The sequence below is a fragment of the Labrus bergylta genome, chromosome 14 (assembly GCF_963930695.1).
Source record: "Labrus bergylta chromosome 14, fLabBer1.1, whole genome shotgun sequence".
Taxonomy (NCBI): domain Eukaryota; kingdom Metazoa; phylum Chordata; class Actinopteri; order Labriformes; family Labridae; genus Labrus; species Labrus bergylta.
In genome coordinates this window covers 24,083,676-24,107,052 of record NC_089208.1, presented here as the reverse complement: position 1 = coordinate 24,107,052, position 23,377 = coordinate 24,083,676, and the positions used below count along the sequence as shown (strand labels likewise).

At 44.7% G+C, this 23,377-nt stretch overlaps 1 protein-coding gene across 8 annotated transcripts in view; it reads right to left on the bottom strand.

Annotated features, from left to right (window-relative positions):
* auts2a (activator of transcription and developmental regulator AUTS2 a) overlaps positions 1–23,377 on the bottom strand; it is a 342,153-nt gene that overhangs the window by 88 nt on the left and 318,688 nt on the right. For 3 of the 8 annotated variants that reach the window (XM_029276886.2, XM_065962932.1, XM_065962933.1), the window contains 13 exons: positions 15,203–15,779; positions 13,045–13,340; positions 10,373–10,611; positions 9,305–9,349; positions 7,948–8,043; positions 7,753–7,824; positions 6,334–6,363; positions 5,150–5,221; positions 3,660–3,801; positions 3,193–3,273; positions 3,009–3,092; positions 2,646–2,898; positions 1–2,528 (listed from right to left, as the gene is read on the bottom strand). The exon at positions 1–2,528 is cut by the window's left edge and continues 88 nt beyond it. In XM_029276886.2, the coding sequence (XP_029132719.2) occupies positions 1,277–2,528; positions 2,646–2,898; positions 3,009–3,092; positions 3,193–3,273; positions 3,660–3,801; positions 5,150–5,221; positions 6,334–6,363; positions 7,753–7,824; positions 7,948–8,043; positions 9,305–9,349; positions 10,373–10,611; positions 13,045–13,340; positions 15,203–15,779 (3,239 nt within the window). In that variant the 3' untranslated portion in view covers positions 1–1,276. The remainder of the gene's footprint in view (positions 2,529–2,645; positions 2,899–3,008; positions 3,093–3,192; positions 3,274–3,659; positions 3,802–5,149; positions 5,222–6,333; positions 6,364–7,752; positions 7,825–7,947; positions 8,044–9,304; positions 9,350–10,372; positions 10,612–13,044; positions 13,341–15,202; positions 15,780–23,377) is intronic. The other 5 variants (XM_065962928.1, XM_065962930.1, XM_065962927.1 and 2 more) reach the window with 5 other exon arrangements.

Below are 23,377 nucleotides of genomic sequence, written 5' to 3'. Positions count from 1 at the left end.
TTTTTCATTTTTGTACATGATCTAGAAAGACTTCATTTTTTCCCCTGTACATGGTAAACAGCAAAAAAAGTTTCTCATTGAACAATCTTTTTGCAACACGCGTCGACTAACCACTATGGCTCCGGTGGACATTTGAATGTTGTATTAAAAAACACTGCACGACATGATATCACAGTTTGAAGCGCACAACTAAACCTTCAGTGGACTACTAAAATAGATCTCTGCTCGTTAGAAACAAAGTGTCCAGAGTTTAGACTGGCTTTTTTTCTCTTTTGATTTTGTGGGTACAACAACTGAGGAAAGCACTTTGAATACACCGTTTGATCAACAGAAACGATTTCCAAAACATGAACTTTACACTCCTTCAATCGGGGCCGATGTGCTGTCAGGGTGTTTAATGTGCTGCATTCTCCCCAGAACAGGACTGGTGGTAAAAAGTCATGGAAGAATCAGGAGGAATAAGAGTCTGAACATTTGTGCTGCTGGCTTTTTACATCTAAAACCCTTTTGAAATGTCATACTCCCATCATCTGTCTCTAGGATTGTCACCACAATTTATCTTTGACTTAAGCCATTCTCTTAGCGGTTGAGTCCAAATTGCTCCGTTCAAACCCTTCATGGTTCAGTTTAATCTGCCTTAAAGTCTGAGTTGTGGAGAGAATACAGCTGTTTGTCCTCCACTGGTGCACCGTCGATGGTGATGGGAAGGCCAGCTTTCAGAAAATGGAGCCCGGATATTTGTTGCATAGTTTGAGTGTGGGGGTCTGTGGTGGTACAATAGTAATCAGCTGCTTGAACCGAATAAACAAAAAAAGAAAACTGCAAAAAAGCACATTCTGAATAACGGCTGTAATACTCCTCTATTTACATGTGTTCAAAGTAAAGCTTTCGAAACTCCTTTTGCATATTTGTACCATGATTTTTAATCCATACAGAGCAAGCACAGCAACTGTACACATATTCTACACACTTGCTGTCTGTCAGTGCTGAAGTACCTGTACAATCTGAGTGTTCCATCCTGCTCCACATCGCTGTACAAGAGAGAGGACGAGCACAAAAAGCCAGAGCAAACTGCAAAAAAACCCTTTGAAAATCAGTTTGTTGTTCCGTGATTATTGTCTTTTTTGTAGTTTAATACAAAAACAATTCATGTGTGGGCGTGTCTTAGCCCACATAAGTTATTCACAGCTATGTTACAGTCTGGCTTGGCCCAAAGCTAAGTGCTGGGTGAGTTCAGTGTTAGTGAGGCACAGGGCAGCAGTCTGTGAGGCTCTGCTCACCGCGCCTCGATGTCTTTGTGAGCCGCTCTGTCTCTGATATCTGTGCCCAGGGGAGTAGTCCGTCTGGGTGAGCCAGGCCGGGCACCCAGCGTGGGGATAAGAGGGGGCGGGGCACTCAGAGAGGCAGTGGGCGGGGTTTTGTTCAGCATACCGTTCTGATGGGCTGCTGCTGCCGCTGCTGCAGCCGCCGCCGCCGCCGCAGCCGTGGGACTGACCCGTGAAAAGTGCATGCCCGGGAGTCCAGGAGCCATGAGGCCCTGGGCGGGGTGGGGGAGGTGTCCGTCAAGAGCAGGGTGGTGCATTGCGGGGTGGAGGCGACCATGCTCAAAGTCCTCTCTGAGCATGTTGAGGCGCTCTCGCTCCTCCATGTGGGCGCGTTCCTGCTCCCTCCTGTGCTCCAGGGCCAGCGAGTGGGCGTGTTCTCGGTTAAAGTCATGAGGCTCACGGTCCCTGTAAGAGCGCTCTGCCTCGTACAGACGCGGCGCTGTGAGCCGGTGAAGAGGATCGTTCCTCAGCAGCAGGTCCCTCGTTAAAGGGTCCCGTCTGTGGATGTCCAGACCTCTGTAGGGGTCCCTCATGGGGTCCCAGTGGAAGGCAGGGTAGGGGAACCTGTCAGCTCCAGGGATGGGGCTGATACCCATGAAGGGCGCCACCACTCGAGTTCTCTCCAGACTGCTGATGGAGTTGATGGGGTGGACGCCGGCCATGCTCATAGGCATTGGCATGGAGGAGGGAGGGTGGAGATTTGGGGTGGGGGGAGCCTGCTGTGGTGGGTGCTCAATCACCCTCTCTGTGACTCCCTCCTGCTCCTCCTTCCTCTCCTCCTTCACCTTTACCTCGCTGTTCTTCTTCTGGTGCTCGTACGGCAGCTCCCCCTTCTTCTCCAGCACCTCCCGGTTCAGGCCACCGTTCGGACGCTCCAGGCTGGTCTGCCGGATGTAGGGCGACGGCGTCCCCCTGTTGGACACTTTGTCGTCTGACACTCGGCCGTCGAGGATGACCGGCGTGTCCTTGTCGTTGTGCTGGTTGTCTTTGAGCTTGTGGTCGTCTGTGCCGTTGTCTTTCCACGAGTCTGAGTGCTCCCTCTCCCTGTCTTTGGACTTGTTCTCCTTGTCCCTCTGAGGATCTCCAGGAGTAGTGGGGAGGTGGTTCCTGTGGTGCTCAGGAGGCCTGCTGTGTCCCAGGAGGCTGATGGGGTTTACAGGGACAGGGGACGGATGGCTTGGGTGGCGCTTTTCGACAGAGTCCCTGGAAAACAAAGAATGAAAAGACTCTCCATTAGTTCAAAAACACGCTGTAGGAATCTGTCATTTTTCATACTTTAAGATAAACACCACACCCTTCCTCATCTTTGTTAACACCCACCTGTCCTTGTCATCTTTGCTGCTCAGCGAGTCCCGTTTGTCAGAGTCTCGGTCCCTCTCATGCGAGCTGACTGACGCGCTCCGCTCAGAGTCTCCAGGTTTCAGCCAGGGTGGCGGTGTGGGGAAGGAGGGCGGCGTGCGGTGCAGGCGGTTCCACGGCTCCTGGTGGCTGTTGTTGCTGTTGTTGTTGAAGTGCTGCTGCGCGTTGGGGCCGTCTTTATGGCCGAACACCGAGTTGGCCGCTGCAAGGGATTCTACAGGCGGAAAGACACGGAAGGACCCAAGTTACAACCTGCACTGATCAGTTAACGTTTAACATTCTGCTGCTTAAAGAAGAACAGTATCATCCATCAAGCTAACTCACTTAGTGCTGGATTCCCAAGCCCCCCAAAGGCCGATGAACTGAGGGCCCCGAGTCCTCCAAACGATGCAGGTCTACTTAAAGGTTCTGGAGAGACACGAGACATGTTACCACAAAATAATTTCACATCTTTATCTCCTTATTTCACGTTGAGACTGACTGGTAACAAACTGAAGGGTCCTCTTACCTAAGTGTGATCCCGGGGCGAGGAAGTTTCCAGGGTGGTGGGGCGGATGACCAAAAGGACCTGCTGACGGGTGAGTGGGCCCTGAGGAGATATAACAGAGACATTAAATCTTTATGAACAGATTTCTCCATATACATGAAGAATCGATGGGCAACTTAGCAATCCTAAAACCAATATAATCAGACTTTCATTTAGCTTTTTATTCATTTTTATGGGCGAACTGATGGTTGAGGATGTTCATCCACTTTGATCCAGAATTGTATATCTCAAACTCTGATGATGTTGATGATGTGATTTCTCCCTCATAAACAAATGCAGTTTTTTTTCTGTCCTAGTCCGTTCACAGCTGAACTTGGTAACAATAATAAGAGCGGACAAGTTCACTCTGAGCAGCAGCAGGGGCGTCAGAGGTCACTGTTGTTAACCATCGATCAATCTTTTCACCTGGAGGTCTGACTCACACTCACCTGCGGCAGAGAAGAGCGTGGCGGGCCTTGCCAAGTCGTTGGGGTGATGGATGGCGCCGAAGAGGCTCGGGCCCGGAGGTCGACTCAGGAACTCGGGCTTGAGGCCGAAGTCGAGCTTGTGAGGGTCGACCTGCATCTGCTGCTGAAGACGACAAACAAAGAGAGAAACACATGTAAAACCTCCTAAAACAACGGATCACTGTAAAGTCATTCATAGAGCCGCACGATTTAAGTGTTTGAACAACGTCTGTGCTGTTTGTTCCTTAATGAGAGATCAGTGCTGCTGTGACTGCTGAAGCTATCAGCTAACAAACAACTTTTACTAATCATCAAAATAAAGAGTTTAACATTCAGCTTCTGTATTGAAAGCAGAACTGTGACCAAAGATTTTGCATTTCAGAGGAGATGTTTAAATGATTTTCAAATAAAGAAATAGGAGCTACCTCCAGAATCTGAAAACGTCATGAAAGCTATGATTAAGTTGATCAAAATATGTTAGGGTCCATAGTACTATACTGCAGCTTCAGTGGCGTCCATTTTTACATGTTTAAGTTAAAGGCAGGGTTGTTAATTTTCTCCAGATCTACTTTTTAAGATTTTGGTTGAAGTTGTCTTTAGGTCCTGACAGAAATTAATAACTCATGTGCTCTGAAAAAGGAACAAAGAAAATCTGTCATCTGTATCAATTTGTAAGTCTGTAAAAACTTTGACCAATCTGATGAACCAATCACACGTCTCCCTGTCTCCCTGCTCGTTCTCTACCCCATGCATGCACAAGCCCTGAGGGAATGCTACTTTCAACATCATGCTAGTTTTTTTTAAAATTACCAACCCTGCCTTTAACAACAGAACGTGTTTAAGGTGAACCTTCTTTCAATGACAACATTTCCTCAAATCTCAGATGATTTTAAGGTTTTTAATCAAAGTTTAAAAGTCAAGAACTATCCTCCAGGCACAAAATAACTAAATAAGCTTTACATGTATTTTAGCTATAAGAGACGGCTCTGTAAGAAGGACTACGAGGTATATGTTTTTATGTTTTTTTTGCAGTAGTTACTCCTCGTCTGTTCTAAGCAAGTCTTCAGTCTGAAATGTGTTCTCATGGGAAAAGAGACAAACTAAAGTTTACAAAACTTGAAAATAGATTTTAGGGTGGTGTCAAAGCAAACTACTCTCCCACAATGCTTTGTGCATATGTGGTTAAAGAGAGCTTATTAAGATATTAAACTAATCCTGTGATATAGCTTCAGGAAGAATTCAGCCACAGTTTGGTAAATATTTAACAAAGTTAAGTGTGCGAGTTTGCACGGCTCACACGTTACATCATTTCTTTAAAGGCTAACTGTAAAAACAGAAAACTGTAAAGTAAATAAAATATTAATGAGTGTGAAATGAGGACACAGCTAACATCACACTGTGTTAACTGAAGGTTTGGTTCAAAGTAGAGAGAGAGAGAGAGAGAGAGAGAGAGGAGTCAGCTGAGTCCTCACCTTTACTTTCTGTTGGTGGTGGTAAATCTGCCAGGCGATATGAACGTGCATCGCACACCACTTCCCTGGTTTCTGTAGATACAAAAAAATAAACATTGTCAACACTTAACTGACTTACAAGAATAAAAACAAAACATGCGCCACGTTACATGTTGAAATGACAAGAGACAGCTCATCTGTAAAAAGCAAAGAAAAATCTATAAGCTAACTTTAATGGATGCTATGCTGAAGTTCATTTACACATAACTTTGTTTTTAACTGACAGGATCAACTCAGCAATCAAACAACCACCTTAAATAGACAGTTGGCATGACGACAGACGGGTCATTTGAATGATCAATTAGGTCAATCCTAACCCATTAGTATATTTTTAAAGTAGGCCCTTTTTTAATACCCGATGTGTTACATATGAACTTATTCAGAAGAACACAGTCAGACATTAACAGCAACAAATCAACTCAAATCAAGGAAGTGGCAGACAAATAACTCCCGTATCTGTACGGTTGAATTCATTCAATTGATCAATGTTAATCTGGTGGTTTTGAGGGGAGCGATGCTACAGCTGTATCTGGTAATACAGAAAACATTTCTTAAAAATGATCTCTCCATACTCTCCGCTGTGTTCAAAGATATTAAAACATTAATCGGAGCCTGATAGTGGCAAAAAAAAAAAACACTTCAGGTTGATGTAATTTATTCTGGAACATTTGCCCTCAGGCTCATGTTGAAGCGAGGTCAGCCTGTTTCATGGTCAGGTTGAGCAACTATTTGAACATGTTGGCCATCTTGTCACTCAAACTTTAAGAATCTGGTACATGTTGGGGTTTTTATTACAGCATATTACTTTAAGATATGGTGTATCATGGTGATATGCTGTGTGGCAGAGGTAGAGTAATTATAGCTGTAATTTATCTGGTTATTTTTAAAACTAGAAAGGCTGTAAAGAAGTGAATGTGAATTTCAAAGTGAAGTCTTTCCACATGCTGAGGCCGAGCTGCTCTTCCAAATGAGCTTTGTTGTGGCATATACTTTTATTCCCTGCCTCCAAGAGCAACCCTCATTTAATTACAGACGCTATCCACTCCATTAGCAAAACCCCCTTTATGGCAATATGGCTATAATTGTCTGTGTGTGTGTGTGTGTGTGTGTGTGTGCAGCAGCCTCTGCAGGGAGCGAGCACTCACCCTGAGGATTGGCCGAAATGGATCCGTTAGCTACGGGGAGGGAGAGGGAAAAAAAAGGGTAGAGTTATTTAGCTGTCAATCAAATCTCCTCTAATTGGTCTCAGTGTGTGGCATTCATTATGAACTCAATTAAAATGTTAAAATTTCCCTTTAAAATGAGGCATTTCAGGAGTAATTAACACGTGATTGAGTTTAACTATGCTCCCTCTGGGTGACCCTCTGAAGACAAACCGATACACAGATAACAGCTGAGGGGAAGGCGTTAACACATGCACATTAATGTTCTGTTTAAAACATCAATAACTCAAGTTGTGTTGATGCCAAACATAGACTCTACTACTGCTTTCAGAGACACTAAGACTGAAACGTTTAGAAACAATAAACCAAGTTTTAATTTACTGAGCAATATAAGTAATCATGTGAGGTCACGACCTCATGACCTTCACCTCAGACAAACCATTACACTTGACTCGTGAAGGTATTCAATATAAATATCTAATTACTGGATGTGCAGATGTTATTTCTTTGTAATTAAATTCTGCATTTAAAGCTCTTTTAGGACTTTTTAGCTGGTAATGAAACAGACAGAAATAAGTGCTGATGCCTCTCTATGACCTACTTAAACAAAACCATCAGTATAAAGTTTGTTTTCTTCTTTATTCCAATTTTGTTTAATGGCTGTTATCGCTGCTACAGGCTTGGTATCAGACTAAGTGACCATTAGCACACTACAGAATAACAGTATTAATCTTTCAGCATCAAAGATTCATTGTGAGCCGCATGTTAGAAATGTAAACACCGGGAATTTGACCTGGTGTTTTTTTTGTCAAACAGTTATCGTAAAGGGCTCTAAAAACAGCAATACTCCTGCTGACAGGGAACCTAAACGGAACAAGTTAAAAATATACGCTAGAATATAAAGAACAATAAAATGTTCTGAAGGTACATCATCAGCTCTACGTGTAGTGTTGATGTTTGAAATGAGAGATAGTGTCTGCACATGCCTTGCATACGTTAATGATCATACATGTATTGTGTGTTTGAAGTCTTGTTTTTATCAATAGACTATTGCTCTGAAGCTGTGGTAAACCATTTTGTCCAGACAGAGATCATTTATTTTCTAAATTTAAATCATTTGGAGACCCTTTTCGATTCTTAACAGTTCAAAAAAGAGAGTCGGTAAATGTGAGACATGGATCAAAAGGACCCAAGGCTGAACTCTTAGTCTGTGTGTTGAGAGGACTGTAGCCTTAATGTACTCTGTAGCCTATATGAGGCTGAGGAGCTTGTTTTACTGACTGAGCTAAACCAGCGCTCCAGTTGATGACTTGCAGGCTGATTCAACACATACGAAAGGTCTAAAGGTTACTTTCACACTTTGACTGTTGTTTTGAAGTGTGCCTGCGAGTTCATGCTCACCCTCGGGTCCTTCTGTAAGAACGTGTGTGGGACGGCTCCAGGTCTCGTGGACACATCGAGTGGATTTGAGGTCTACACAGCAGCAGACACAAATGGAAAAACAACATTTTCTGTAAATAACTCTGTACTGTCAGCTTGAGTATTTGGGTGTTTTTTTAAGAACGTGGGTGTGTGTTGAGTCCCCGCAGGTCTTACCTTGGGCTGAAAGGCGCCCTGCAGCGAGCCAAAGGGCCCGGTTGGAGGGATGACGGGGGGAAGGCCAGACATGGCCGGTGGGTATGAGTGGAAGAGCTGAGGACGGGAAAAAAAAGAGAAAGATTAGGCATGAGGCCGGTTCAGTTCATCAGTGAAATGCAGGACAACAGCTTCATGAGGCGGTGGAGAGAGATGGAACAAACATGTCAACATCCACTTTCTTTCTTTTTCTGAGGATGCTTAGAAAAGGAATTGCCTTCATGTTTCACAAACTGTGAGCTTTCAAAAAAATATTTAACTGCTCATTCCCGGTGGATTTAAGTAAGGGAAAACACTCCTTTGATATGAAAACTAAGATGTTGTAATACAAGCAAAAACACATGTGAACCAAACAAGAGCTCAAGGCCTCCATGAAGTGTTCCTGCTGAGAAATACTACTCTGTATAATTGTTCTTGTCAATCATATTTGCCTGAGCGGATGCAGGGAGCATGTTTCTTGTTTCTCTTCGCTTTAATCACGGATGGTGCAACGGAATTATTTAAGCTCGGGCTGCCAGCGTGCGTTATTAGAAAAGCTGGAGGATATGCTGTGTGGTTTTAAATGCAACTTGTGTTTCCTTGTGCATCATGTTTTTAAGAAATCAGTTTATTTCACTGAGAGGAAATCGCTGCCGGGTATTTACTGCTTTAATAATAACAACAAGAAAATACTGCGGTCTGATAGAGAGCACTGAATAAACAAACAACATGCTGCAACATCTACATGATTTCTACAATATTAGAATCTTCCTTGAAGCTCTGAGGAACACTTTGTGGAAGCATGTGTGAGATGTTTAAAATACATAAATAATGATCATGAGGAAGACACTGCTGCAAGCGGACACATATAAAGAAAGAGCACTGAGTTTAATGCGGCAAATGTCTTGCTCTGCGTTGATTTCAATGCACGACAAATTCACCATAACACGGATGCACGATAAATCTTGTGCTCTAAGGTTTGAGTTTGCAACACAGATTCATTATTCACAACATTTGCAGTGGCTGAAGGGTGAAATGGCACCGCTAGGATGCTCACAGTGTCCATTAAGATGCAGATGAACGATTGCATGGAATCTCTCTCTCTCACACACACACACACACACACACACACACACACACACACACACACACACACACACACACACACACACACACACACACACACACACACACACACATACACACACACACACACACACACACACACACACACACACACACTCAGAGCTATAACATTAACTAGGATGGGCTGAAAGGGCGTAATGGGTAAGCAAGCACAGTGCTCTGCAGGCACATATTACACAGTATGGAAACTCACACTGTGTCTGTAGAAGGGGTCAACCTTTGTTGGGAATTTGTCAAACTGTGGGAGAAATAAAACACAGCTAAGTACAAAGATAGAGACAACATGATCATCTTTTCATATTCATGTACTGAAACAGGGACGGGCTCTTTCAGGGTCATTTCAGGGCGACACAAGACGCATCACAAGCTGTATGTTAGAGCTAAAAACAGGGTTACATTTGGGATTATGATTCAAGATTTAAAATGTCAGCCCGGGATTTCAAAGTTGAACCACTTCCCACACCAGCCTGTTTTCATCCTCCCCTTTGTGTGATCATCTGAAGACCTTGTAAACTAGCGTGGATTCTGCGTCTCATTTGGTTTCCCTTTTAGTGGCGCGGCGCGGGGCTCAAGGCGAACATTTCCCCAGTCAAGACTAAACACTGCAGCCATAAAGCGGCTTTTTATGGCCTCATTAGCTGTCAGAGGCCTCGCCATGCTGCCTTTGAGGCATCATCAGAGCCAAGTGAACACTCTATGGGCCAGGCAGTTAGGAGTACATGTGTGTGTGTCGGGGCGTGTGTGAGTTTTAGGTCCAGCCACCCCATTGCCTGTGGTCTCCCCTGACAAATAGAGGAGCTCTTAACGCAAAGCATTTGCCAGTAATGAAAACCCCCAAAAGGGACCCAAATGATGTCATTAAATTCAGAATGAATTAAGCTTATTATGCTCTGAGAGCTGGCTCTGAAGTTAACATGCTTCGGGCGAGTTATTGCCAATTTAGAAAATAGCAGCGACTCAGGTCTTGAGTCCAAGAGTTTGCCAGAGAAAACACTTGAAAGGCTTTCTGGGAGAATAAAGGCATCATTGTGGCATGGACGGACATGGTCATCTTTGAAATACTGCCACAGAAAAAAACCCACAAGTCTATAGTGTGCTGCTCACGCACATGTTCAACAGTATAAAATCTACAGTCTCAAAAGTACAAGGTGAAAACAGTCCCAGTGCCAGGCCCGCCCACTCTAATACACAAATACCAGTCATAAGAAGATCATTAAAGAAGAAAAAATCCCCAGTTCAGGAGTGTTCTACTTATCCTCACATTTCTGGCAGGGGTACGCACCATGGGCGGTGCCGGGGTGGGCATGATGGCGTGGGGGAAGGGCGTGAAGGTGTGCTGGTGGGTGTGCTGGTGGGTGTGTTGGTGCTGATGCTGGTGCTGATGCTGATGCTGGTGGAACTCAGTGCGCAGGTAGGGCGGAGGGCCGAGTGAGGCGCCGCGGTCGGCGCTCTGAGAGGCCAGGAAACGAGTGTTGAGCTCCTGACGCAGAATGTCTTGCTCTGGAGAAATAAAAGAGAAAGGAGAAAAGATTAGAGCTGAGGCTGCGAATGAAGGGAAGGTGACCTTTTTAGAGTTTGTAAGCATTCTTACAAAACTGATTCAACTCGACAAGACTACAGAAATCATGATGTCAGGTTTTATCAAGTCAATGTGACAACAAGAAGCTGTTTAGGAAAACCTTTTTTAAAGCTCCGAGATCCATATTTGCCTTTGACATCTTGTGTTTGAAACATGAACATAATTTGTGAAGGGGTCAATATGCACAGAACATCTTTAGCACTGAATGACAGGTAGCGACACCTGAAACATTCCCTGCTTTACCGGTCATCTTATTCTAAAGGGAAGTATTATTGCAAAACTTAACATCATGCTGTATTAGAGAAAACTTGAACCTCGGACTTGAGATCATATAATAGTTAGGAAAACATTTACTTTTGCAATAAATTAATTGAGAAGTACTCTTATTTTCAACTTTTTGAAACGCCGCCCCCTGCCGGCCAATGAAAGAAAAGCAGGTTTAAGGTAAGTGACACTATTTAATCAACATTTAAAACAAGAGGGTAATTCCCTTTTATTTACTTTCATATATATATATTCTTCTGTATATACCTCCTATTGTTATTTTATTTATCTTTTTCTTACCTATCCTGCTTTGATTTCTGTATTACCCACTTCTCTGTCTTGCTGCTGCAACGTCTGAATTTCCCCTCTGAGGATCAATAAAGTATTATCTTATTTTATCTTTCAGCCTATAGTTTCCTTTCAGGGACTTATTTCAGGCTGTGCATGAGAAGTTCAAGTTTTGAGAGAAAATACTAAAGTCTACCCTTTTTCCTTATTTCCTCAGTAAAATTGAAAAACCTCAGAAACCAACAAAGAACGCTTTCCTCCATTGTGAGAACAAAGCATGCCATCACAGTAAAAAGAAAGAAAAAGAAACGGTCAGAAAATGGCTCCAATTTTCAGCATGTCATTTTGAATTAAGGAAAGGCTCAGGCTGATTAGAGCTGCCTGACTGCTGAAGCTGTCAAATGCTGTGATTTGATACACTAGAACCCCTCTGAGACAACAACATCTGTTGTTCTAATAACCTCTGTGCAGCCCTGTGGAGAAAGAATGGATTTCAAGTAATCACTGGCTTTTCTTCTAAATCCAACAGAACCTGCCCTGAGAGATTACATCTCCTCCAGAGTAACCTTATCCTTCCTATTCCACCGTGACTCACTACAATATTTTCAGCATTCATTTCAGGCTTTATTGGGCCAGGGGTGGGGGGGTGGAATTTGCTCTTCATAAAAATTTCATTAGTATCTTTTGAACAAAATCCAGCTCGCTCCGTTTCATATTGACCACATTGATTTCTTGCACATGAACGCCATTCCAGGTGAAAATGGTTCTGGGAACGCCGCTTAATGTGAGCCCCTCCTCCTCCTCTTCCCACCCTGACCCTGACATTTAGCTCGACAGCACTGCAAGGAAATGTGCACAGGGTCTGTAATGGCTTCTGCTATGTGGCCTGACATGCTGGTGGATATTACTGGTGTGTAGACAGCCGATCAATCAGAGCATGATGGACCGAGTGTGAACTCGAGCTGTCCACACGCCTATAAACATACAAAACCCTGGGCATGCAGTACATGTGGAATATCTTGTTGTTTGTTTCTTTAAATAATTACCACGGTAACGCTCTGTCCTGCCCATCTGTCTCTGCAAATCGAATGCTTTCATATCAAATTCTGCTCTCCAATGATTCCTCTTGCACTTCTCATATGTCTCGACATGTGATGCAACATTAGATAAAAAAGGACCTCGTTAGAGCCCCCCCCTTACACCCTCTCCTTACGTACATCCACTGCGTCTGTGCACCTGTATGAAGACTCCAACACATAAAGGACCCTCACACACTGCTTAATGGGGAGTAGGTGTGGAGTCTACTGTGCTGTTGTACACTGTTTTTTTTTGCATTTTCCATTAGAGAAAGACAACATTTTGTCTATGGGGAAGAGAAAGTGAGGATTACTCTCACCAAAGGCCTGAGGGCAAGACTTCAATTCGGGGGCCACTCAGTCAAATTCAGCCTCTTTGCATGGAGCATGTTCTCCATCAAATAAACTACCCAGTGTCCCGCTATTTATGTCGCTAAGATTTGAAAACATGTGGCCGGAACTTTATTCAGGTTTGAGTGTGACTGCAAATGAGTCTGTTGCTTCGTGTTTATTTGTCATCTAAATGTGCAATCCCCTGCCTAACCAGTAGGGGGCAAGTGGGTTTGATGTTTGTTCCTGTGTCTCTTCCTGTTTTTTTCATTATTCCTTGTAAATGTTGTCATGTAGTGTTTCTTTGTGCGTCATAAAGACCTGTTTTCAGCTGCTGCAGTGTTTAATGTGCTTTTGAAACATGTTTGCTTAATTGACTGATTCACTGATGTTTACCAGAGTAGGCACTCCCAGCAGCAGGATGTCCGGGTACTGGCAGGGTGCTAGACGTTAGTGGAGGTGGTGGAGGCAAGGCCGCTGGAGGAGCGAACATATTGGGGTGATGAGGGTGTGGCGAGGACTGCAAGGCAGGGGGGAAGCTGTGGGGGCCACTCTGGTTCGCCGCCAGGGGCAGGGGGAAAGTGGAGGCTGCTGCTGCGGCTGCCACAGGAGGAGGAGGATGGTGGGGGAGGTGCAAGGAGGGAGTAGGGGGCCCGTGGGGCTTGGAGCCTGGGGTGCTGCTCCTGCTGCTGCTGTGAAGAAAGAGAGAGAGAAAAAAAAGCAAGAGATTGAGAAAGGAGCCAGGTTAAGCCAGGCGTGATCAGAGAAAATTAACACTTGTTCCTCCACATCTCCTCGTCTCCATCTGCTCCGACGTTCAATTCCCAGCACACTGTTTTCACACCTCGACTGTCCTCCATTTACAAACGCCTCCCTTCCTCTCCCTAGTGCTTCACAGAATTCAGGGCAAACATGATCCGTGAAAAACACCACATTCACAACACCCTCGCATGCAAATAAACCACCGCTGGCAAGCAGAACAGAACGAGCATCTGTCTTTGAACAGCTTCTGTTAAGGCACTTCCTCCAGAGCCAGGTAGTGAACATGTGCATCGGAAATGGGATGAGAGGCAGAGAGGGTGTGTGTGCATGTGTAAGCAAACAGTGTTTTGTAGTGTGTGTGGGTTTTCCCCCGGGGGGCAGTCGCAGAGCCTGCGTCTCCACAGCTCTGTGCGCTAAGCCTAAAAGCTCATTTGCAGCGCTCGCTCTTTGCTGTGGGCCCCGGCCGTGATTATTCACAGAGGGTGCCAGGCTCTGCTGGTGCACTGGCAGACTGCTGGAACTGGCACAGGCAGAGGGAGGCCAAGCCAAGTCTGAGAGCCTGAGAGGGAAGGCTGTTGTTGGGGACTGAATGGGTTTTGAAGGAGCTATCCTAGAGTCCTGCATTAATGGAGAGAGCTTCTCAACACATATAGGACACAGCAGACCAAACTCAGCCGTGCTTCTTTGCTCAGCATCTTTGTCCTCAACCACACGAGGACAGGGAAGACGGAAGTCTTAGTTGTGTTGTAGTGCTCGAAATGGAGACCACGTTTTGAAGGTCTCTGTCTCGTCTCGGTCAAAGACTGGGCGGACTCTGGATTTTAAATCAAGACTGGTCAAGACCACCACTGAAAGTATCTTTTTTCCACGTCATTACTCTGACTGGAAGCAAATTGCCTCTTTTTAAAAGAACAAAAAACTGTAGTTTGATTTTTATCCCCCGGTTACGGACTAAGTGAGTGACACACAAGATGATGATTTTTGATTTTTCTAGATACATTATATATATTGGTCTTGGTCTTGACTTGGTCTCAACTCTCGATCCCTAAATGTCTTGGTCTTGTCTCAGTTTCAGGGCACTCTGGTCTCAGGTCTGTCTTGGTCTCGGGTTAGTGTGGTTTTGACTACCACACTATTCCCTGCCGTTGTTCCGTTTAAGTTGTGATTTTATTCTTTCAGATCAATTTAAGAGGGTCATTAATCAGAGGGTTATTATTGTGAATATTTCCTCTGATCATTTTATATTTGAACATAGATTATTAATGGCTTCCTAAAGTGAAGAACTTTTTAAAGGAAGGAAAAACGCAGCTTTTAGCTTGTGCTCCCCCCATGTTCTTTTACATAAATAACCTTTCCTTTGTAAAATAAAAAAAAACACCATAATGGGAGTGAGTCAAGGTTGCACCAAACTCTCTCACATACTGCCGCTGTAACTGATAAGGGGTTGGAATCCTTACACAGCCTCGATGATAATGTGGGTGGCTAATAAATCACAGCCACTCAGAGCGCTCTGTGGCCCTTTTTATTCGCTTGTTAATAATCAGTGCTGCTGTTTGGCTCGGGGACTTGAAGCTCTCCCTGATAGCAATTTACATACTGATCGGGCATCATGCGCACTTTCAGCTCGAGAGACATTCTAGTATTTTCAAGTGTGTGTGAATATGGAGGTTTGTCGGTTCTGCACTGCACACAATTTTCTGCATCAGAGCGCATGAGGACATGAGCGACGTGACTGTTTTCAGTAATAAACTGATTTGTGGCTGTGTGAGGTTGTTGGAGTTGTGTCTCTTACCTGTGACCGTTGAGGTTGAGGCCGTTGTAGGCAGAAAGAGGCCGGGGGTGGCAGCGTGACGGGGGCCGGTGGGGCCCTCCTTGACTGGGGTGCTGCTGGTGAGGGTGATGGTTGGGGAGGGCAGGGGATGGTGGGTGTGGGTGGAGGCTTGGCGTTGGCGGAGGCCGGGGATGGGACAACAGTTCAGGCTGGTGCTGGGGCCGGGGAGGGGGGGGCGGCGAGGGCTCTTGGCCCTGAGCGAGAGGCAGGGCTGCGGGCGTCTGAGGCCTGGGGAGAGCCTCTGAGCGTTGGGGCAGGTGTGTGGAGGCTGGGGCCTGGGAGGGGCCGTTTGTTTTGGTCCGAAGAGGGGACAGGGGCTTGGGGACAGAAGGCTGAAGAGGCTGCTGGGGCGGGGGCGGGGGGAGGGTTTGGGGAGGCAAAGGTTTGCTGGGGGTGCTGGATGCAGGGGGTTGGGGGTCCTTGCAGCTCTCCTGGCTCCTCTCCTGACTGCGCTCTAGGCCTGACACCTTGTGGAGGCCCGGGCCGTGAGGCTCCTGGCTGCCATTGGTGGAGAGCACATGGAGGCCAAAATCTGGAACTGAAAAAACAAAAAGAGAAAAACAGAGTGAACAAGCTTAATCTTTAATAATAATTCTTGTATTCTAGCATGAGGTCCACTCCAACAAAACCAAACAACAGGAGCACAAATTAATGTTCAAAACAATTCAAAGGAAACAAATGGATCAGGACCTGCAACAACACTGCTCACAGATTTGGGTCTGACAGCACTCTGCAGTTGAATATCTCCTATGTAAATATGAGAGCTACAGGCCTTTGTAGACTCCTGACATGCTCAGTGTGTGCTCTTTGAGCTGACATGCGCCCCCTAAAACTGACACACAAACAAATCTTTTCCTTCTGTTCCCTCCGTGAGGCCACGCCCTGCTGGGGTTTGAAGCCTTTAACAACGTCCCTCGGGACAAACTACACAGCTGAAATGTGTTTTTCTTCTTCAGGCTAAATCACGCTGTATAAAACAATAAACATCCTCACCTTCATTTCAAGGTTAATTTCTTTTCTGGATGACAGAACATCCATTTGCAGGACAAATTAGATGAGTTGCAGTGAGATTTGTTAATGAGGCATTTTTTTGCAAGTACTGCTTGAAACTAAGCATTTTGTGTGAACAAAAAAACAAGTTGAATTTAGCAAAAAGCACACAAATTATATAAAAAATGTTTGTTTTCCTTTGCTTTTTATTCTCTCACTTCGGCCAAAGTCAAGGTAACATTGTGTCGTTACATGACTGTACAAAGATTCTTTGATAATATTCATCTTTGGAAACTGTTATTTGTCTTTTACTCAATGCAAACTGGACTGAGAGGGATTCATGCTACATATTAAAGGAAGCTGCATTAAAAGATTAATTGTAACATGTAACATTACAGACACACATTTGGACAAGATGAAGATTCATTTCTTGCCCCAAGAGGCCTGGTTGGACTCCATTACGTCCAAAGTGTGAATTAATCCTAAGAAAGAATAATAACTGCTGTACAACATTATATTCACACAGAACAATAGCTAATAATCTGTGTCCAGGGTATTTCTCTGCAGAGATCTCCTCCTACAGAACAAAGTGCTCAGACATCAGCAGTGAGCTCGCTCTAGAGGCGGAGAGGCTCATGGGGGATGACAGTGCATACATAAACTGTAATTAACTCTCCCCGGGCCTCAGAGGGGGTTAAGGGCAAGAGAAAGGGCTCCTCTTCATCTTCCTTAGGGAAGCCAGCTAAATCCTTTACCTGCCAAAGAGGTGTAGATGGGACCCAGTTCCCTTTGGGCTGAGACAGCAGGCTGTCACAGCGGGCCTCCATCTCCCTCCGACACGCTGCTCCCTCCTGACTGACTCCACTGGGAGCAGTCTGAGCCGACAGGGCTCGACAAGACCCTCTGTCCATTAGCATTAAAATGCTAAGTGGGGTATTAGTAACAGCAGGTGCATGTGATAGTTAAGGGTCAGTGGAGGTAATTCCTGATGCCAAATCACAATCAATATCTACAATAACAGCTATTGAGTCCTGACTTTGTGTGTGAGAGATGACTGAGGCTTCTGCCAGCCTGTCAGTGGACAATGAGAACACTTTTTCAATGTTTAATTTGTCTATGGGCAAGCACAAAGAAGGGAGGTCCCCTCATAATGCAGCTAGCTTACCTGTACATAAAAACTGTATCTCATTCATAGAGGTCTACATGCAAAAAAAAACACCCTACTGATTTAATGTAGCTGTGAAATCATGATTATCTGTCAGATTATTAACGTTTTAACCACATGCAAACACTGCATTACGACATTAAATGACAGTTGAGCTTCCCACCCTGAGCGTGACCTCAGAGCAAAATGTCTGCTGTCTAAACATGGGGAATGATCAAGAGAGCCCAGTAGCCATTAAATCCATCTCCCTCGTCCGTGTCAGTCTTGTCCACTTTTTACTTATTACGGGCGGATAGAGAGAGAGAGAGAGAGAGAGAGAGAGAGAGAGAGAGAGAGAGAGAGAGAGAGAGAGAGAGAGAGAGACTGCTGCTGGCAAACAACTCCACCGCAGCAGACGGGCAGAGCAGAAAACCCCAATTCTCAAGCCTCCCGCTGCACCTCTCAGTCCCCGAGGTCCACAGCTTGTTTTGAGAATGTGCTAACACGCTAAAAAGAAGGTGTCTATTCTGGTCATAATGAAGACTCCAGGGCCGGGTGGAGCGGGGAGGAGGAAGAAGAGAAGAGGAGCATACACTAGCTCCTCTCCCACGAGGGTTCATTTGTCAGTCTTCTTCATCCCTGGAAACAAATAAGCGCAATTCCCGATTGGGTTACTCAAGAATATGGAGCTCTGCTGTTTCTCAGTGTTTCACCAACTAGTACGTGTTGCTCGGTGGAGCTTTAGAAAGCAGAATGAGGCCTGTGGGTTAGCTTGGGCGGCAAAAGCTAGAGGGCGGATTAAAGAGGTGAAGGGGGTACACGAGGGCTCTGTGGGGGTCAGCTGGATGTGTGTGTGCAGGAAAGCCGTTCATTAAGGCTGGATGTCAGGGGACCCAGAGAGGGGCTTAGGGGGATAACTCATTATCCCGGGGTGAGCCGTCTCCTGCTCACAGTGCTTTAGCTGCACACCAGCACCACTCCTGATTTGTATCTCCCTACATGGTTAAAGCGACACCGCAGCGCGTGATCATTACTAGAAAGGTTAACTCTGGTCGTCCAGAAGGGAATCAAATGTAGTAATGAAACACAGTACGATGTGTCCAACACTTACACTCCCCAGATGTGTAAGTTTTACATCTTGCATTGACTTTCACCTTCATGCCAATTCCTCGAAAAACATATAAAAATAAAAATAACGTTGATCCACGTAATTAGTATAATAAATGTTTTCCTGTGGTTTTTTTTTCCTTCACTCATGACCACACATTTTGCTGAACATGATAGCTAGCATGTAAGCATCTCATTCTTGCTTAGTCTTTTGTTTAAGCTTTCACCCCCCACACTATTTCTTGGAGTTCAAAATCACCCTGAAATCCTTCACAATACTGAAAATTCACAATCTGCAAAACATGAATCAGACAAAGTACCACCCAATTTTGATAAAAAAAAATACATTAAATTGTGATCTTATTCTACACATTGGTCAATTTTGTCTGAAGAGGGAGAGAGAGAGAGAGACGGACGAAACAAGAAGGCACACACACACACGTAGAAGTCAAAAGACAGAGATGGGAAGAAGGGTCAACTCCATATATGGTTAGAAAAGCTGACAGGAACATTTCCCAGCATTTTACCAAGCGAGCAATCATGTTAGCCCAATGTTTTGCAGCTTTTCCACTTCCTGAGATCAAGGGTGATTGCGTGTTTTTGTCTCAAATTACTTAAGCATCATTGACTGCTGTTACCCCCCCAATCACCTTCTTCAACAAGCCCTCCAGTTTAAGGAACATCTCAAACATGCAGAAACAAATGGCACCCTGCAGAGCGTTTCATTGCAGGATAAAACCCCCTTGTGTATTTCCACAAGGCGTGCCAGACTTGTTTTGGCCTTATTCATGATCTATGTCCACCTTTGTTATTTCTGTCCTGCAAAGGACAACAGCTCATTAGCGCCATGCAGCTGTATTTACTGTTAGCATTTTTAATTGTGCCGCTTCTATAACAACCAGCCTGCAGGGTTAATAGTCCCTGTGTATTTGTGGCTTAATCGACCTTCACCACTAAGGTGTTTGGATTGGTGCAGCCATGTGTGAGACAAACCTTTAAACCCATCTTTGCACAGCGCTGTGATCCACAGAGGGAGAGACAGCAGGCCTGGCAAAGTGAGCTGCAGAGCATTAGGAAGTTTATTGTGGTGTTAGGCCATGGCTGCAGAACATAAGGAGATTCATTTAGCCTATTATATTTCAATGTCATCCCTGGATACAGCCTGGCCCATATAAATGATTAGCAAACAAGTGCCAACAACATCAGCTATTACAAGAGTGACTGGCAGAACCTGTCCTTCTGAAAAACACATTAGCGCCCAACTCCGGCCAAAAGTGCTGCATTGCTCTCTCTCTCTCTCTCTCTCTCTCTCTCTCTCATCATGTGAGTGTGGGTGGATATGACAGCCTACACCCGGGCCAGAAGACATCCTGACAAATTGATGGCTGTTGAGACCTCTGGGACATCCCAAGCCTTCACCTCTTGCCGTCACCCGTCCTCCTCAAAATAGAGCCCTGATGTCTTCTGAACCTTCACACTCATTTATGGGATTTCATGCAGGCAGGGGTCGCATAGCTGCAATCACACTAAACCAACAACCTAACACATAGCAGGAGCCACGAGACGCGACAGCTGAACGTGTTGTGCACTCAGCACAAAAATGAAAGAGGGTTCAATTGATGAATACATGCTTCAAAGTGTGGTTTAATGAAACTAATGAATATTACATGCAGATAATGTGATCTTTAAAGGGCAACAGCATTACAAGAAGAGTTCAAATGACCGTGTTAAATGTGTCAATTTTGTTTGTTGTTTGGTTTGTGTTGCTCTGGGAGCCTGGTTTGTTGCCATTAGGGATTTTGTCTGCCAACACGTTAGTGCTTGTGACCTGAGTTAACCGCGGACACAACAGTAACAAAGATAGTAACTGATAATGCCCAGAACAATGGCAGTTCTCCTACGTCAGCATCTCTGTATGGTTGTCTCCGTGTTGTGAATGCAGTCACTGCACTGCAGACTGTGACAGCTGTGTGACTGCTGAGAGCATGAAGGAAACAGGTGCTAGCAGTAAGGGTGGAGGAGCAGGTCAGGAGCTCGCTCTGCATCATGCATCAGGGTCTGAGGGGCAAAAGATGATGCAATGGCAGGTAACCTGTGTGTGCAGAGTGCAGGTCTCAACCTGAATCATGCTACGACTTCAGCTGTTACTACTGTCATCTGGGGGGAAAATGCAGCAGACATTTGAAATTGTCTTTTTGTGCTATTTGTGATCTCTCTGGCTGCAAAATAAATGAAAATGTGTAAAGATTCATAGAAATAGAACCAGAGCAGTGTTCACTAAAAGAAGTGACCACCTGTATTTAGCTTGATCCTTTGCACCACAAGCTAATTAGGAGTCTGTGTAAGAGTCTGGAGCTATTTCAGCCATATTTCTTGTATGGCTGCATTTATGAGCACTGGTACTTCTAAATGCAAAGGTCTACAAATCTTTGAGCTGACTTTTAGAAGGTGTAATGTTTACCACTAATCCCCTTCTTCTTTGGCATGTTGTTAAGCTAACATCTATGTTTGAGTTCAAACTAAAGCTGATGCCGATGGGGTTGTTATTATTTTTGCTGGTAGTTGGTCAAAATCAGAAGTAGGTGAAACACTGGATGAAATGTTTAGAGGTCAACCAGTAGATACAATCTATCTTGTGAGGAACAGGAACATCCCAAACATTTTTTCATGACTGATGTTCAAATGGTTGCTGAGACATTTTACTCAAAATCAGGAATGCCAACCTGATGTTGCCAATAGAGGAAAAATATCTAGGACCTCCCAGAATCATCTTCTGTAAACCAGGGTCCATTTTTAGCCCTTCATTAAGGACCATGAATGTCTGTACAAAAGATTCACAAGATAATTATTTAAATATTTCAATCTGGAAAGATGTGTGCTGATAATTTTGCCATCCATGGAGCCCTGCCACCATGGTGTAGCTTAAAAAACAACAGATTTGAGAGAATAATAATCAGCATGTGAATATTCTGTCAGATATTATATAATGGACATCACTGTTTGTACTTAAGCATTGTGGATTTTACTAAATGATTTTCTCTTTTGATTGGCAGTCTTAAAGCTCTGCCCTGGCAGCACTACACTTGATGTGAATGGGATGGAAAATGTAGCTTGGTGAACTTACAACGAGCACTTTCAAAAGAGGAAGCAGTGACAACTGCAAACCCAGAGCTGTCAGTCACGGCTGACAGAGAGGCTGCAAGTTCCACTCATACGTTGTCGCTTCTTGCAACTTGTTCTTTCTGTCTTCACTAGGCATCCTCTGTCCCGCTCCCTGATGTGCAGCAGTAAGCAGACTCAGGCCTAAAAACCTCTCTCTGCTCACATCGCTCCTCCAGAGATAACAGTTTTTACCAAACTCCAGCTGAGACGGTGCATTTTCTGATAACTGCATCATGATTCTGGTGGAGATTCATTTGTTGTGAGGATATTCAGACTGTGTTGTGACAATGGCCGTGTTGCTAGGAGGGTTTTTCTGCTCTTTGCTTTGTCTTCTCTCTGCACACATCATCATCCTGCTTCTCCTCAGAAAACAGAAAAATAAACAGAGGGAGAGAGCGACTGTTTGCACAAGTTGAATCAATTAAAGCGCACACTGTGCTGAACCAGGATTTTGTGGTCCTCATTGAGAATTCAATCTTCGCACTGGTATGTCTCAGTAAACATTAATTACAATCAGGATCTCCCTCCGTGCTGGATTGGGCGCTCAGAGGCTTGCTGAATAAACCCCCCCCCCCCCCCCCAAAATATATTCACAGTCTCCAGTAATTCAGATGTTTTAAAAGAAAATGTTCCCTCAGGCCTAAGTCTGGAAACCATTAAATCCCTTAAAAGAAAATAAAGGAATACTGTGCAAACTGGCTCCTCTTCTATCTCCATATTTAGTTTGACAACAAAATTAGAGTTGTAATTGAGCAGCAAGTGTTGACAGTGCCTGACCTCAGCAGTGGTTAAGACAGCATATGTTCCCTGAAGAGCTTGTCGGTGAGCGGCCGCGCTGTGTTTATTTGTTCTTAATGAAGCCTGCAGTCGTCGCATTAATGGCAGACATCTTTAACAGATCTCCCACCCACACGGACGAGAACAATAAACAGCGGGCCAACAGTTTCTGTCAGAGCTCATTCTCCCTCGCCTGCACATGCTCGTAAAAGCCTCGGCTTCATCAGGCCAAAACACAACACACCGTCTTTTACTTTATTGTTCTTCCATGTGTTTGTGTCTTTACAACAACTTCACAGCTGCACACTGTAAATGAGTCTGATAAAAAAAAGTGTTTCGCTGAGTCCTGCCTGTGTGAAAGTAACAATGTTCACACACTCTGGAAAGTTTGTCTTCCTCCTCCTACTCTGGGAGCTGAGTGAATACTCTGGAGTTGACATTAGCGGATGACATCTAAGCCCAACTCACATGCTTGTGCGACTTGAAGGCCTGGCGTAGATACAGGCCTTTCTTGGACTGCCTGAGTGGGGGAAGACATGTTTGGGACATGCAATGGGGAAACAACTGTCGCTTACATGCTTCCAGCCAAGGTGGATATTTACACTTCTGTTATGCCCTACTTGCAATGTGCAAATTTCATGTACAGAGGGAGAAAGGAGGGAAACTGTGGCAATGTGTACAGTCCGAGCTGAAGGGCAGAACAACGCTGTGTGCATGAGAAGCTCCCCCTGTGCGTTTGCATGCCATGCTCCTCGTGCTTTGCAGAGAATGCATTGCCGTGATGCAATGTGAATCACAAACGGGGACAAAAATATGATGCCATTGTTGATGCAATGTATAAAACAAAGGATGAATCTTTATGTGCAGAGACAATAAGCACCTCAACAGACATTAAACATGACTTTAAATGAGAAGTTTTGCTCAGGAATGGGTCTTTCTATTTTGCCTGTCATGTA